This window comes from Epinephelus fuscoguttatus, linkage group LG20 (genome assembly GCF_011397635.1).
Source record: "Epinephelus fuscoguttatus linkage group LG20, E.fuscoguttatus.final_Chr_v1".
In the NCBI taxonomy this organism is placed as follows: domain Eukaryota; kingdom Metazoa; phylum Chordata; class Actinopteri; order Perciformes; family Serranidae; genus Epinephelus; species Epinephelus fuscoguttatus.
Genome location: NC_064771.1, coordinates 27,617,903 through 27,635,036, shown reverse-complemented (window position 1 = coordinate 27,635,036; position 17,134 = coordinate 27,617,903). Strand labels below are relative to the sequence as shown.

The 17,134-nt window shown below is 44.3% G+C and overlaps 1 protein-coding gene across 4 annotated transcripts in view; it reads right to left on the bottom strand.

The window, feature by feature from the left end:
• sec24c (SEC24 homolog C, COPII coat complex component) overlaps positions 1-14,321 on the bottom strand; it is a 31,770-nt gene extending 17,449 nt beyond the window's left edge. Inside the window, exons 1-10 of one of the 4 annotated variants that reach the window (XM_049564010.1) lie at positions 13,789-14,321; positions 11,529-11,707; positions 11,192-11,272; positions 10,267-10,393; positions 6,523-6,689; positions 5,649-6,386; positions 5,184-5,326; positions 3,545-3,613; positions 872-980; positions 620-747 (exon numbers count right to left, since the gene is read on the bottom strand). In XM_049564010.1, coding sequence (XP_049419967.1) covers positions 620-747; positions 872-980; positions 3,545-3,613; positions 5,184-5,326; positions 5,649-6,386; positions 6,523-6,689; positions 10,267-10,393; positions 11,192-11,272; positions 11,529-11,688 — 1,722 coding nt within the window. In that variant the 5' untranslated portion in view covers positions 11,689-11,707; positions 13,789-14,321. The remainder of the gene's footprint in view (positions 1-619; positions 748-871; positions 981-3,544; positions 3,614-5,183; positions 5,327-5,648; positions 6,387-6,522; positions 6,690-10,266; positions 10,394-11,191; positions 11,273-11,528; positions 11,708-13,788) is intronic. The other 3 variants (XM_049564013.1, XM_049564012.1, XM_049564014.1) reach the window with 3 other exon arrangements.
• Between the last annotated feature and the right edge of the window lie 2,813 nt (positions 14,322-17,134).

Below are 17,134 nucleotides of genomic sequence, written 5' to 3'. Positions count from 1 at the left end.
GTGTGTTTTTTCCTGCCTTTTGACATTATGTTTGTCTATATGTAAAGGAAGCACAACAATATTACACTTTGTTGTCTTTAAAAATGATGCTTCCCATTAACACATTAAAAACATAAAAGCTGCATTTGTATCTTCAGAAAAGTGGATGTTTTTGACCAAAAAAAAGAGATGGATCAATTAGATAAAAGGTTTGTGTCAATTAAGTGTAAGACTTTGTAATGACTTTCGAGGCCTAATCTTTATTAAATTGAATTTAAGACATTTTAAAAGGAGCCACAGACACCCTGGTTACGGCTCCAAGTGCAGCAAAAACCATAAATCATAACACCTTTAAAAATATTTCAAACTGAGCTCTTTTGACTGGCAACGTATTCCACCATTTGTCAAACAAATCTTACGCATTCTACATGTTGCACGCTGTCAGCAATGTGTCTTCTTTAACTTTCGGATAGCTTCTCAATTAACACAGTTCATGACTTAGATGACATTGTGTGATGCAATAACAGCGGCAATTTCACAACTGCAGACAAAGTCCAGAGAAGGAAATAGCCCTGTCTACATAGCGCTTACAGATTTTACAACACAGAGGAGTCAGGACAGAGTAGGAGGAATTGCTCACCTCATCTGGCGGCAGCGTGGCGAGGGGTTTGATGACAGCAGCCAGAGGCACCTGAGACTGCTTGGCCATGTCGGCTGTGCAAGGCATATTGTAGGCCGTACAGCGAATAAACCTGGGACTGGCGTTCCCTAAACACAGACGCAAACTCTCCATTAATGCCACAATCTTTACACGCTTCACACACCTTTCTCAGTATAGAGTTCTTGTTGGGAGCTGGCACACGTGAACGCACTCACAGGAAGTAGAACCCACCTTGGTCTTTGACCTGGAAGTTGGTGGTGACGAGCGGTGGGGCCTGACCTCTGACCCCTGTGGTGAATGGCTCAGTTGTCTTAGCCTTGTCATCTTCTATTACCTGGATCTAAAAAGGAAGGACGGAGACAAAAATATCCAAAATTCATACATGTCAGCAGAATAAACACAGACATGCAAGTTCATGACAAACTGTCGCCGAGGCTCACACAGTCTAAAAGAGGAACATTCAATACACATGCAGGAGATGACCTCACCCAACCCCTACACACACACATCTGCAGCTACCAAACACACACTGAAAACCCATCAACATCAGTGGATTAAAAAAAAAAAATCAGTCAAGTTATGACTGAGGTGACACCTTCTTAAAAAAGCGCAGGATTTATGAAGGCATGCCACAAATGCAAGGAACTGTGGGTAAGTCAAAACATTGCAGGGTAGCATGCAGGGTGGAGGTTTTGAGGCGGTGGCTGTCTGAGCCTAATGAATGACAAACTCGAAACACTACTCTCAAGTTGTCAGAACTAAGATGGGCTTATCGAGCACACAGGAACAATGAGATGGCAGTGAGGTAGCAGGAGTGACCAACACATGGTTATGATGCAGTGTGTATGATGATAAGTAGAGGAGAAAACTGTCCATAGAAGTTTAAGTGATTGCTTTAAATGGAGACAATTCTGTGGGCAATGTCCTCAAGATTTTAAGTATTCTGAGATAGGCCGCAATAATATGAGTCCTCATCACAGTCTCTGAGGCACAAATGTGAATATTAAAGGAACAGCTCGACATCTTGGGAAATTCCTCGAGTTAGATGAGAGCCTGTTTAAAAATATTCCATCATCATTCGGCCATTTTTACACTTTCCTTGTCCTGGTTAAAACATTTAATGAGTGAGCTCTAGAGGTGCTGGTTGGCAGACTCATCACCTAGCATGCAACAAACTACATGTTGACCAACAGTGGATACTTAAGGGCAACATATTAACAATAGTTTGGAGCAGGAAAAAGATGATAGCTGATTGATATGCTGATATGTAACATCTTCAAATCTTTAAATATATATCTGTATGCAATATTAATTAATTAATACAATCTATACTTGTGCGGCAGAACCTAGGCTGTGGCCTACGCACGAGGCTGAGCATTTAAACAGGTGTGGTGGTGTGTCTGTGTCACTCTGCAGTCACACCTCCAAAACACTAGTCGGCGGTGGAGGTTTCTGTGAAGTGCTGTAAAGTTTAGTTGATTCAAAACACACATTAAACACACATTAAACATGGCTTAATAGAGACAATTTCAAACACAAGTACACAAATCAGCTTCATTATAACTCACAGCATTCACAGACAAACACTTGTCTTTATCTGGACACATTTTCCCCACAAATACAACATGCTAACGTTATTAGCACAAGCCTATGGAATTATACATTGTATAAATTAGCCTAGCAGCTAGCGATCTTTTCCTCTTCTCATATGAAGCCAGGGACAACAGCAACATTTAACAAAGGTAATGTTACAAGATTTGGCTCCATTACAAGTCGCAAGGTTCACTGACAAAACAACTGTCTTATACTAAACACGTTTTCCAAACAAATACAACATGCTAACGTTATTAGCACAAGCCTATGGCATTTTACATTGTATAAATTAGCCTAGTGACGAGCGCAGATTTGTGGAGGCTTTATTGTCTTCACAATTTATTTTTTCTTATCTGTGAAATTAATTAATTAATTAAATTGTTTCCACTGAGGGAAATGGTTTCAGTTTACAGAAATAGCAGGTCAGCGTCGCTGCGACGTGTGGTTACATTTCTGGGGAGGTGCACGTCAGGCTACAGGCGTAGGCTCGACTCAACGCAGAAGTATAAATTCCACCTTAGAGGACAGGCTTTTACAGATAATGAATGGATAAATGGGTGTTGCAAATTATCATAGGTTTCATAGATGTTCAATCTTTTGACAAAAAAATTATCTGGAGTAGAGTTATAGGTTTTTGCAAGGTCCCGTGAATTTAAGTTATTATTAGAATTTAAAGTTATTTTTGGGCAGATTTTTGCCTTTAATGACAGTACAGCTGAAGACAGACAGGAAATGTGGGAGATAGAGGGGGGGTGACACGCAGCAGAGGGCCACAGGTTGGAAATGAACCTGAGCTGCTGCAAAGGGCTCAGCCTATATGGGGCGCACTCGCAACCATGTGAGCTAGAGGTCGCCCGTAATGCAAGTTTTTTGACCTAAGAGGTCCTGGGAGAGTTGGCATGACCCTTGGGACAGAGTCAGGATAGCTATTTCCCTGTTTCCAGTCTTTATGCTAAGCTAATTTAGCTAATGTAGCTTAAAACTTAGTGTACCTTCATGTAAGTGGTATCAATCGTCTCATGTAATTCTCGGCAAGTAAGCATTTTTCCCAAGATGTCGAACTACTACTGTTCATTCAAACTATGTAATTTACAGTGGTGTTTTGTTTGGACTGTGACAATTTGACCCATTAACATCACTCACAACATAAGTCTAACTTTTTCTTATTTCCAACAGGAGCCCGTCCTTCACACTGTGACTATCGCTGACTTTGAAGGGGTGAGGAGGAAAGAACGGGAGGTGGAAGCTGTGGGTTAGTGGCAGAGAGGACAGGATGAAGCGGAGGAAAAGGCAGGCACACAGGAAACTTACTGGACTGGGGATAGCGTCTGGATCTATTCTATGTCTTGATTTCTGCACAGCCGGCATGTCAGACGCTTGCTTTACATTCAAAAGTTTGTCCAGCAAATTGTGCAAAACAGGACAAAATAAATACATAGAAAGAGTGAAAATATAAAAAAAGGAGTGTGAGAAGAGAGAACTCAGCAAGACTTTGCTGAGTAGCAGGCAGCATTGTTGTTATTCAGACAGAAACTGATCAGTAGTATTGATTATAGATTAGTGGTACAGTAGACTATGACAGTCAAGCGAGAGTAGATATCAACCTTAAGTCGTCTGTTTGACACACATGCTAAGCAGCTCTAAAATGTAAAGGCAGCTACAGGAGGATACAAAGTGGAAATATTACTGTTAGGCTTCTGTGGTGCTAGAGCTGGGCAATATCAAGATCATCAGCAAAAATCAATATGTCAGTGTATACTCTGATATCCAGGAGTGAATGTGATGTCCCAGGTTGAGTGAACTAATTCATGCTTTTCACTTTTTCTCCTGAATTTTAAGCTAAAACTCCCATTTACATGGAAAAGTGTCTCTTTTTCAGCACAGATTTGGCCAGGAGAGCGTTAAAATCAGGATTATCACAGTAGAAATTACAACAATAAACATTAACAGGCCATGAAAAGGTGTCTCACACCATACGAGACAGCACAGGAATTATCCCTTTACAGATATTTGAATTATTCTTGGACTGCACAGAAAAGCCATTTGTAATATTTAAATAAAATGAAATGACATTTATCAAAAAAAAAGAAAAAAAAAAAAAGCTTTATGCTAAATGCTTCGTATCATAAATTTGGATCAACTGGTTATCATGATACCACAGATAATATCGTAAGAATTCCAGTTAAATGTCACTAAATGTCACGCCGAAAACACACCAATCAGCAGCGAAGTGCGCAATAACCACATTTCTGTGCAGCCAGAAGGTGCGTTCAAGTGTTTCAGTCAGGAAGAAAATCTTTGTGACATCGGTTAACATCTCATGGGAGTCACAGGACCTTGTTTACTGATTCTCTCTGGTCACAGTTCAATGCCAAAAGTTAAACTGACCCCAACTTTTAGTTTGGCCGCAGCAGCCGCCGCAGCTTCCCATTGTCATTGCATGGCAGTTCGCTGCTGGCTGCGCTTCACCACTGCTTGGTGTGTTTTTGGCATAAAACTTACTTACTGCCCAGCCCTAACCGGTACATGCAAAATCATATACACTCAGTGGCCACTTTATTAGGTACACCTGTACAATTTAATGTAATTCGTTCAACGCTCAATTTTTGCTAACACAGAAATGTGCAAATTCAATAATATTTTCATCAAAGAGAAAAAGGTTAAAGGTGGTGTTGAACTGGAGTGCGTCGACACCACTCTGTTCTCAATGCTAGACTGAATTAACACCTCTAAAAGGCGTCAGAAGGCTGAACATCACAGGCATCATTAAAGTAAATAAAGTGGACACTGAGCATACATGTCGCTTTGAAACTCAGTCGTCTTTCCTCACTGCACCTTTATCTCAAAACATGGTGAGAACAGAAATGGCTGCAGATACACATCCAGGATGGGTGTTGTGTTGCTAGCTACGACACTTGGTTTAAAAGTGTGTGTGTTTGCTGCTGCTCACCGGGCTAGGAATGGCATCTGGGTCAAGTCTTTTCTGTGCAGGGGGAGCAGGAGCCGGCGCTGGTGCGGGGGCTCCGTAGTTTGGTTGTCCGGGATACGGGCCTGCATAGCCAGGCTGCGGGCCTCTCACCTGGCCAAATGCACCTGAGGGGAACAGGAAAAGGGCTTAGCGGAAAAGAGAACGACACAATTCTATCTGTAGGGTTCCCACATGTTTTCATGGACGAAACTTTAAAACTTTTCCAGACCTTTTCAAGGACCCAGTTTGCAGATTCAAAGTCTGTTCGAACATAATAGAAACAGACAACAGATTTCCATGACTTCTCCAAAACTTTGAATGATCTTTACTAATTTAATGACTTTTCCAGTCCTTGAAAATGTCACTGTAAAATTGCATCACGTTTCCTGGTTTTCTGTAATTGTGGGAACCTTGTATCTAGCCTCCGCTCAGTGACTGTCCTCTCACCATTCTGCTGAGGAGGGTATCCTCCCTGCATGCCAGGCTGAGATGGAGGCTGCTGCATGGGCCCAGGAGGGCCTGGTGGGCCCTGTGGTCCTGGAGGCAGGTGGTTGCTCTGGGCCATGGAGGTGGGAGGCATCTGAGATCTGGGAGGAGGGGGGCCTGAGTGGTAGGGGGATGGCTGGGATGGCGGGGGCTGCTGTTGGGGTGGCAAGGGGCCTGGGTACTGGCCAGAGGGCATCGAGGTTGGAGGACCAGGAGGAGGAAAAGACCCAGGCTGAGAGGAAGGAGGGGGTGCTCTCGGTGGGAATGAGCCCGGGGCAGGGGGAGACGGGCCGGAGATGAAGGCAGGCTGGCCCACAGGTGGAGGTGCTGAGGAGAAGGGGGGCTGGGTTGGAGGGAAGGACTGCTGTGGCTGGGACACCGGGGGGGCGGGTGCTTGGCTGGGTGGAGGCGCAGGACCCGAGTAGGAGGAGGGAGGAAAGTTTTGCTGAGAGGAAGGAGGAAGCTGCAGCGGTGCAGGAGAGGTGAACTGCTGTTGAGAGGTAGGGGGAAGCGGAGGGTTGAATGGCTGTTGTGATGGAGGTGGTGGGCCTCCGTAGTATTGCTGAGAAGCTGCAGGGCCACTGGGAGGTGGTGGCTGGGTCGGGGCAGAGGATGCGGGGAGGGGGGCTTGGGTGTAAGCGGGTGGAGGTGCAGCTGAGAAGGCGGTGCTGGCAGGAGGCTGGGAGCTGTGAGGAGGAGCTGAGGAGAGAGCAACAGACAGCGTGATTATCAAAAAGTTGATGACACATGCATCTACAATACTCACATTTAAATCTTTGTTACACATAATTATACCACTAAATTACATTACACTCAAGTATAAATCCCAATTTACCATATCCTGGCCCCGCAGGGGTTGGCGGTCCAGAGGTGATGTGCATCCCAGTCATCTGGTTAGTGACCTGCTGCATTGGGGGTGGGGCTCCATAGTGGTGGGGATAGGAGGGCTGTGGCCCCGACAGGTTCACAGCTCCCGGGTTGTATGGCTGAGACACAGCAGGCCTGGAAACACATAAGTCTTTCAGTGTGTGTGTGTGTGTGTGTACATATACACTTACTTAAAGGGACACTGTGTAGCTTTTTCAGTTGTTTACTGGCAAAAATCGATGTCTGCGTTTATTGGTGTACTATCACCTCCACCAATAATCTGACTTATTCTCGTAAAAGGAGAATTTCAGATTTGTTTGTACATTGTGCGGGTAAGTCGTCTGTGGGGTTCCGTAACGTTTCGCCATCTTGACAATACATCCACCAGCAAGGGACATACAGCATTTTCGTTGAGAGCCAGGCCAGCGCTGCGTGACTGAGAAGCCGAAGGAGAGGAGCAAGAGGCGCTTCGCTACCACCCCGGCACTACTGCAGCATAACAAAGTGCCACTCTTTGAGCATAATGCAGGATCATGCACATGCAGCATCACGGGAGACGGAATCCTCGTCGCCAAGAAAGCATAAAAGGGAGTCAAAAAGGCAACGTGATCGTCGAATTCAAAAAACGAGGGTCGACATCGGGGTAGCCTTTCCCAGGTGGAGAGAGGTAATGCAATCACAGGCCAGTGTCACAGTCAGCAGCGCAGTGATGCGAGGAGAGGGATGAGGTGTGTGAGGGTGAGCCACTTGTCAGTTGTCAAAAGACAAGACGTGATTGGCTTGTTTCGATTTACACCTGCCCCAACAGTCCTATGTTGTAAACACAGCCAGCATGGTGAGGAGGGGATTTGTCAACTTGCGTCCTGTGTGTCTGTGTAGGAGCCTGAATGAATACTCCATGAAGTATCAGATGACATGGTTTCATCAGTGTTATCATAGCTTTTTGGTACACAGCCGCTACAGTTGTTGCAATACGCGTTTGAAACAGTGAGGTGCTAGAGTGCGCTATCCGTTTGAATGCAATACATGACTTCAACATTAAATGGGAGAAATTCCTACACACTGTGGCTTTAATGATATATTATGCAGGTTTTCCTAAAAAAAATGTACAACGTAAATTTAAAAGTGGTGTTTTTTATCTGTCTCTGACTCCACCCTCTGCCTGTATTTTCTTCTTACCTTGCTGCGCGCTGGTTGTTCCTGGGCACAGTGCTCAGGTGAGATCAGGACTTTACAAAAAGGTAGAGTCAAGGTTCCAAACCGTAAGCAGCACACATCTAAGAGGAAGCTACAAAAATCATGGACACAGAGCTTACAAAAAAACAAAAAAATATAGCAAGGAAACGCGAAGTGGAAAGAGCTGGTTTCTGGTTGTTACATGTGTGCGCACGACATGTTAGGGCTGTGCAATATAACTGCTATGTATTGATATGTTTTCAAGCAAGATATAAATTTAGACAACACTGTTTATATCGATCACAAGTTCTCCAGCAACACTCAGAGAGACATAGAGCTGCTCCTCTGTTTAATCTGTCTGTTAATTAGTCGACAGTGTACTATATGTTGCACGTCTTTAGCCGAATCAGTCTGTGAGATGAATGAAATTACCACAGTAGCATGCGTACAGCACTATGGGCCTTTTCCACTCTCACTTTTGGCTGCGCCGATTCGTGTTTCCACTGTCAGTTCAGACGCACCATGCCATGCCAAGCTGCTCTGGAGTAGGTCCAACAGCAGGGCCGCCACACCTCAAGCGGGTAGTGAAGACGTCTTGCCAAACGCAGCCAGCAAACCCCTGACAACCCTCACAAACACTGGCTTCAAAGGCTTCTCCATTCCACCCAAAGTCCAACTGAAACTGAAACACAATGTAGCCTCAAGAGATCTAAAAAAGCGAATACCACAGCTGAGCATCTGAACATGGGTAAAATTCAGACACACAGTGAGGGAAGGCTCCGCTCTGTCTGTCTGTCTGTCCTCTCACTGTGTGATTAGTCTGCTTCAACACACACACACACACACACACACACACACACACACACACACACACACACACAAAAATAATCCAAATCGACTGACACAGCATCCTCTATCTCTAATACAGTTAAAATAAGAAAGTGCTGTTGGGGGAGGAAGAGCAGTCTAATTACTGACCTGCTGCATGCACACTTGGATTTGCAGCAACTTGGTCAGTACAGTGCATGTAAATGAAAAAAGTAACTCATCTTGATTTCAACCTGACATGAGTTTTCTGCAGCTACTCCAGTCAGTATAATATCATCCTATTATAGTGGCCTTGTCTGCAGTCTTTGCAGACTTATCTTGTGTTTAATACCAGCACATAAGGAAAAAGAAAAATATCAGCAGCAATCAGAGCTTCAGCTTTCTTTCATTTCATTATGTAAGCTGGCCGTTTCAAGCACGAGCAACTGCTGGCTATTACAACTCAAAATTTCTCTTTCAACACACATCACACTGTGTTTTTGAATAATTTGCCTCGGTCGGTTTGGAGTCCACTTTCACTTCCAACTGACCATGTGACAGTCTTCTTGGAGGAGCACCAAGTCCTGAGGTTTCAGACAGTCTCAGTGCAGTTATTTGGTGTGTTCAAATGGATTCTGTCACCTGCTTGAATGAGCTGAACTTATAAAGTGAAACCTGCAGAATTTGAATAACCTGCTATAAGCAAAGCTCAAGTAGGAAATCAAAAATTTAAGTATGTAAAAAAAAAAAAAAATTGGCCAACAAAAACAAAACTTAGTGATGACTCTTGAGATTAATGCAGGGTTTATACTTCTGCAATCAACCCCTTAACCTAAGCTGTAGCCTGACGTGCACCTCCCCAGAAATGTAACTACACGTCACGGCAACGCAGACCTCCTGTCTATTTCTGTAAGCTGAAACCATTTCCCTCAGTGGAAACAAAGCTTTTATTTACTTTAATTTCACAGATAAGAAACAATAAATTGTGACGACAATAAAGCCTCCACAAAAATAGCATTTTAAGTCTTGTGTGTGATTTATCCTGGCTTCATAGGAGCAGAGAAAATCTCCACTTGTCACTAGGCTAATTTATACAATGTAAAATGCCATAGGCTTGTACTAATAATGTTAGCATGTTGAATTTGTTTGGAAAACGTGTTTAGTATAAGACAGTTGTTTTGTCAGTGAACCTTGTGAGTTGTAATGGAGCCGAATTTGGTAACGTTACCTTTGTTAAATGTTGCTGTTGTCTCTGGCTTCATATGAGTACAGAGAAGTCCGCTAGCTCCTAGGCTAATATATACAATGTAAAATACCATAGGCTTGTGCTAATAACGTTAGCATGTTGTATTTGTGGGGAAAATGTGTCCAGATAAAGACAAGTGTTTGTCTGTGAAGCTGATTTGTGTACTTGTGTTTGAAACTGTCTCTATTAAGGTGCGGACACACCAAAGCGACAAATGGGCGGGAAAACCCTGCTGTTTTTTTTCTGCCCTCGCGTTGGTGAAATTCTTATGTAAACAAACACACGTGTAAACACAATAGGAGATATTGAGGTCAGTAAAATGATCGGGGTCATGTCCTTACATCATATGGTAAGTCCACAATGTTAGTACTGTGACAGCCCCAGTTGTGAGCACATTTTGCTTTAAAAAAAAAAACACAATGCTTTATGAACCCAAGGCTTAAATACACTAAGGAGAACAGCAATCAAGCAACACATAATTACCTGGGTGGTGCCTGTGTCATAGGTGGGGGTCCATTCTGCACGTTCCCTTGACTGTGACTATACTGATTATATGGTTGAGGCGCTGAGACTGGAGGGGCTCCAGAGACGGGAGCACCCCTGGCAGGACCTGAGATGCAGGGACAAAAGATTACCCTCACACACACACACACACTTGCAAAAAGCACAAACATCCCTGCGCCAAATAATCCTGAAATCATTCTGATACCAATCTTTCTAATGTGACGAGATTAGCGCAGCAAGCTAAACATGGCTATAGGCCACTGAGGTGCCCAAATACATTTTTAGAACTAACTGATTACATTGCCAGATTTTGCCTCAGGGGTTAGGAGGAGCGCAGACTGCATACTGAACCAGGCTAGCTGAGACTGTGTGCTAAGAGGGTCGGTTAAATTCATGGTACGGGTGTTCTGATGAAGGCTGAAAATAAACCGCAGACATCGGACAATTTTAGGATGTAAAATATAGCAGAGCAACTGTCAGCTTGACACCTTGCTTTCGTTTTTAATGTTTTTAAACTGCAGTCATGAGACACTGTCTACTGAGTAGTTTACTAATAAAAACTTTATGTCCATACTCATGGAAAAAAGCGAAATAAACAACTCTATCATCCCAACTGTACGCTGAAATTACAACATGTGTGTTAAAATTCAATAAAATATGTGCAGCACATACAGGGACTGACTTTAGAGCATCTGTCACATTATTTTGGTAGTAAAAAGGTAGTAACGGGTTGGCTGCTATACTTAACAATCCCTGGCTAACATGGACTCAAACGATCTTCTCCTATTGTAAACTGAGAAAAGAACATGACAGGGAGAATAATGCCCGTAGGTACAGAGAGGATTCGATGATTGCAGAGCATATGGAGTGTGAAATGAGTAAGAAAAAGAGAGGAGGCTGTTACCTAAGTCAAGAGGAGAGGAGAGGTCAGAGACTGGGTTGGTTGCCACAGCCTTAGAGGGAAAGCTTGTAAAAGGAGAATAACCTGAAATACAAGAAAAGAGGGGAAAGAGGGCAAATACAGAGAGATGTAGGGAAACGCTTAAAGCAACGTGAAGAAATGAGAGGGTACTCCAGATTCGGATTAGTATGCAAAGACACAGTGCTGTTCTCACACATACATGAAGAATCACATGGCGGGAAGCAGACAGGTAGGACACTCCAAGGTTATGGTTCTACAAGTGCCTGGTGTCTCGAACACGCTCACACATATGAGAACTTGTTCAGAAGCTGCACTTTACCTTGTGGTGGAGCCCCAGGTTGGTAGGCTGAAGCGGGGCCATTGTAAGGTGCGTAGGGAGCGGGATATCCCCCATCCAGGGGAGCGTAGCCAGGCTGGCCGTAGCCAGGCTGAGGCTGGCCGTATGGAGAGGCCATTGGAGTGTGCTGGTTTACATTCATCCTCAGTTCATCACTAAATCTGGATGACACAAAACAATTAGTCAATATCATAATTCAAGACTAAACCAGAGATTTCACCACCAGAATTGATGGAGTGTGTCTCTTGGGTTTACAGGGGCGGGCAGAATCTGCCCGCACTGCACTCCTCGCTCCATGAGGAAAGTGCGGACTACAGACAGAACGTCAACAACAACAGATGCAGGGCTTGAGAGTGAGAATTGCCCGATTGCCTGGGGTAAGTAAAATGCTAGTAAATCTAGCCCGACATGGCGTGGTAAAAATTAACTGAACATGTTTTTTCCGGGGTAAAGTCAAAGTTTATGAGCTGAAGTGCGAGCAAGCAATTCAGTTATACTGGAAACATGAGTTTAGTTGGGTGGCATGAGAGAAATGCCACAGGTGTAAGAGCAGGGTGGATAAAACGGGGTCATTTTGAAATTCATAAAGATTAAACATCACAGTCAACTTAAGTCTTTGTTGTTATTAGATAACCACTAATAGATATAACAATCAGTATAAGGGCAAGCAAGGATTGACTGTGGGCAAGTAGATTTTCTGACCCACTTCCTGTGCAAGTGACAAAAAAACAAGAAAGAATGTTAACTGCTGAATCTCTCACTCTAAAGAAAAACTGTACAATTCAGTTCAGTGTTTGTCAACATGTCTCTGCTTTCAACTAAAACCACACTGTGAGACTTTTAGGCAGCCCTAAGAGGACATGCTTGACCCAGACTGAATTTACTGTCACGCTGCACCTGAACTAACAAGCAGGAGAAGTAATGCAAAACACTCCCAGCTCGCACAGCTCTTGGCTCTACAGGTTTCTACCGTCAGGCGCAAATCAACCTTTCTTGTGACTTAAATGTTTCCTGGTTCAGTGACAACACCTTTATTGGCTTTTTATGTTGACTTGGCCACACCCACACACTTTGCCAATGACTAATAAGTTCACACACACATACACGGAGCAATGACATCACAATACCCACTCCGAAATTCACACAAGTGACTTAATCTAGACCAAAATTTAAACCAATCCCAGTGATTTGAAGCAAAACATGCACACATCACAAGACTATTAACCAACACTCTCTCAGGTATGAGAGTGAGGTTAAATGTCTGAGACAGTGTGTAATGTCTGCTGGACACATGCAAGGGCCTGTTTACAGGTCAGGAGAAGACCCCAGACTGTAACTGTGCTGTGCAGTCCACTTTGTGAGCATGATCACTGCTGCATATCACATGTCAACTTCAACCTTGCTAACAAAAGTGCATTAGTTCACTTGGCTTCTGGAGAACTGGCCTTACCTATATGACAGGGTGATGAGTATCATCTAACAGACAAACACGGGCTAAACGAGCGGGGCCTTTGAATAATTCAGCAGTGCAGGTGCTACAACGAGAAATACAATCGCTGGAACCGTAACGTTACAGCTCTTTAGTATGTCGGGCCTACTGAGTGACCCACATCTGCTCTCCTGGCTGGCTTCAACATTTAGAGACCTGCGTTAGCAACTTTAGCCAAACTACGACTGAGAACTGTTCAAAACTAGCAAAGAAACACTGCCTTTGAGAATAACTGACATATGTGGAGTGGAGCTTTTGGGAAAGCAGCAAGGCAAAGCCGAGGAAAGCTAGCGAGCGTAGCAGTGTGCTAACGGGAACAACCTCAGTGCCGCATTACAGTTAGCTCGTTAGCTAGCTGGTGTTAACATGTCAACCAAAACCCCAGAACACAGAGCCTGGTGAACACGACACGGCTAACTGTTACGCGTCTAACAAGCGAGACGAAGCGGATTTGATTCAACAAACTTCCCAGTCAAGAGGGATAGCTTAGCTTGCTAACGCTAGCAACCACACAACTTGACTCATGATGACAGCAGCAGTGGCTGAATCAGCTGTGACCACATCGCCACAACCGGGGGGAAGCTAATGCTAGCCTGCTAGCATCGCTAAGCTACTAACCTCCAGCGATTTCACCGGAGCGCTGCTAGCCGTGCTATAGCATTAGCTAGCATTAGCAGGCGTAGCAAAATACAAGCTCTCCTGTCAAGCCGGTCGGAGATGTCACACATTAACTGGTTTGAAATAGAAACCTACCTCCGAAGTGTTGTAAGTAGTAAGGCTATCCTCTGCTGGGGGCAAGCTGTGAAACCCGGTGGCCGACAAACTGGGAAGCCGATGTCGTCCCGGGGTGTTTCTCACTAATCCCTTCTTGCTAGCAGAAGCGGACATTCAGCGGAACTGCTGCAGCGCTGTGCCACGTCCACATCCGGACACCGCAGAGCGACTTCCCCCACATTCAGCTCCTCTACTGTGCGGAGAGCACCGCACCGGTGTGTGAGGGTTAGCCCACTGTAACCTCCTGAGAGAGACCCTCCGTGTGTGCTGTGCATTTTTAAGTTCTCCTAGCTATTTGGGATTAGCAGGAGCTGAAAAAATTAAGCATTGCTTTTCAACAGTAAGTAGTTAGTAAAGAAGGAAATGGTGTCCTCATATGGCAGGTGTGTCCAAAGTCTGGCCTGGGGACCTTCTGTGGCCCTCTTAATATGGCCCTTAGTTTGTTTTTTAACCCTTTGTGCCCTCTGCCTTTTTTGGGGTATTTTTACTGCCTTTACTTTTAAGCTCATATCACAGTCATTATAAAGGCTACACACACATGCTGTACCTTGTTTTGTTCAGGACAATCTGGACTAACCAGATTTGCCATCATTACTTATCCGTCTATGTGCCTGTATTTTATATCAGAGGCGGACTGGCCATCGGGACTACCGGGAGTTTTCCCGGTAGGCCACTGCGTCAGTGGGCCAGTACAGTAAAAACGACTTTTGGCGCAGTTGGGCTGGCCTTTAATATGATAACCAATGTTTACAGTTTCTCTAGTGTCTGGCTAATCAACATTGGCCAATCACAGCCAAAGGCCGAAGGCCGAGGGCGTCGGTCCCTTCTCCCTCTGCATCTGTCAATCAATCAATCAATCAATCAATCATCCACACATGCAAAAATGGAGAAGGAACAGAAAGGAGGAGCGGAGAAGTTGAGAGACAAAAAAAGGCAGGCACTACAGGCAGATGCTGCCAAGTGTCAAAAGTTGACACATTTATTTTCTGCTGCTGCATCTCCAGCAGGACTTTCAGCATCCGCAGCAGCACCTGCAGCTCTCGCGTCGCCGTCTGCAGGAGGAGGACAACGTGACCGGGAGGGGGATGCTAGTCAGGTGAGGCAGCTGTAAGCTAATGTGATAACATTATTTGGCTAGCTTGTTAACTTTTAGCACAACGCTTGTAGGCTAGTTTGGCTGTCAGAACGTCATTATTGTGTAACGTTACTAGAGCCAGACAGCGCTCAGTGGCATTAGCCAACATCAGAATGGCTAAGTAACTAATAAAATAGCTGAACATCTGATCTAACATTATCTCTTGTGTATTTCCCTTAAGCTGGTGAGCTAAATGCTGCTCTGCTGTATATTACTTTGCTAATTCATCAACATTAAAATGAATGCCAGTTTTATTCTTTTTGTGTGGGTATTGTTGGATAATATAGAAATTGAGACAGTCTACATGCACTGTGAAGGGGAAATGTGTATTAATGTGTTGTTCTTAAAGTGTATTATTTGCAGTTTATAAAACTTAAGCTGTACTTACTCAGTATATACTTAAGAACATGTAATTGTGCTTATCTGAGGCACCATAGGTGATATGATATGTTTATTATTATGTTATGATCATTATTAGTGTGACTTACATGTTCACCAGTCTTCACACTATTAAGCAGCTATTGCAGACTAACTGTTTTAACTAACATTAAAAATATTACATATTTGTTCTAATTAAGGCCTCAGATTACATGATGTGTCATTATCCCTTCAATAATGTTTACATGTATATTTTTTTGTCTCCCACATATATGTGAACATATTTGTTCCACCACCATCATCCACTGCCATCACCCACTGTCATCATCCACCGCCATCATCCACTGTCATCATCCACCGGCATCATCCACTGCCATCATCCACCGCCATCATCCACCGCCATCATCCACTGTCATCATCCACCACTATCATCCACTGTCATCATCCACCACTATCATCCACTGCCATCATCCACTGCCATCATCCACTGCCATCATCCACTGTCATCATCCACCGCCATCATCCACTGTCATCATCCACTGCCATCATCCACTGCCATCATCCACTGTCATCATCCACCACTATCATCCACTGTCATCATCCACCACTATCATCCACTGTCATCATCCACCACTATCATCCACTGCCATCATCCACTGCCATCATCCACTGCCATCATCCACTGTCATCATCCACCACTATCATCCACTGCCATCATCCACTGTCATCATCCACCACTATCATCCACTGCCATCATCCACTGTCATCATCCACCACTATCATCCACTGTCATCATCCACCACTATCATCCACCGCCATCATCCACCGCCATCATCCACTGCCATCATCCACTGCCATCATCCACCGCCATCATCCACTGTCATCATCCACCGCCATCATCCACTGCCATCATCCACCGGCATCATCCACTGTCATCATCCACCGCCATCATCCACTGTCATCATCCACCGCCATCATCCACTGTCATCATCCACCGCCATCATCCACTGTCATCATCCACCGCCATCATCCACTGCCATCATCCACTGCCATCATCCACCGCCATCATCCGCCGCCATCATCCGCCGCCAGCATTTGCCGCCATTACTCGCCGCCCTGGCCACTGAGTGGGCCGGTCAGGTACTAAATTCCCGGGCCTTTTTTTTTTTGCCCCAGTCCGTCCCTGTTTTATATTAATTTCTATATCAATGAAAAATAAAATCTGTGTTACTAAATTCTTACATTTTTACATGTATCTCACCATAGCAAGTTGGAAGTTGACATATTCTGCCATATATGAAGAGGGGAGACTCTCTGGAATCTGGCAATATAAGAACCATGATATGGTTTAATCCGCCCCTGTACCAAGGACACGTTTGATCTCAAGATGGTGTGCATGATTTTGTTTCCATGTTAAATGACATGTGTCCTAAAATGATGTGAAACAGTGTGCAACAGGCTATGAGGTACGTTTTTTCTCATTGTGTCCGTGTGTCAGAGGTGTAACCAGTCAGCAGCGATGTGTATATAAACCTCATACTGGTAGATCTTTACCCACAACATGCAATTTTTGTTTTATTGCACACTTGCTTTAACACTGTAAACGTGTGTTTTCCATGCCAATAAAGCCCCCTTTAACTGAATGGAACTAAACCCTCCAGTATTACAAGGCAGTGCACCCACGTTACACAATAAGGTGTCAATGTACTTTGGTTTCTGTTTAAATAAAGGTTGTGTTGCGTTTTGTCGGGACTGAACGCAGCCCAGCATTTCTCTCTAAACGCAGCGATAGCAGAGTGAGATACTGCTTGT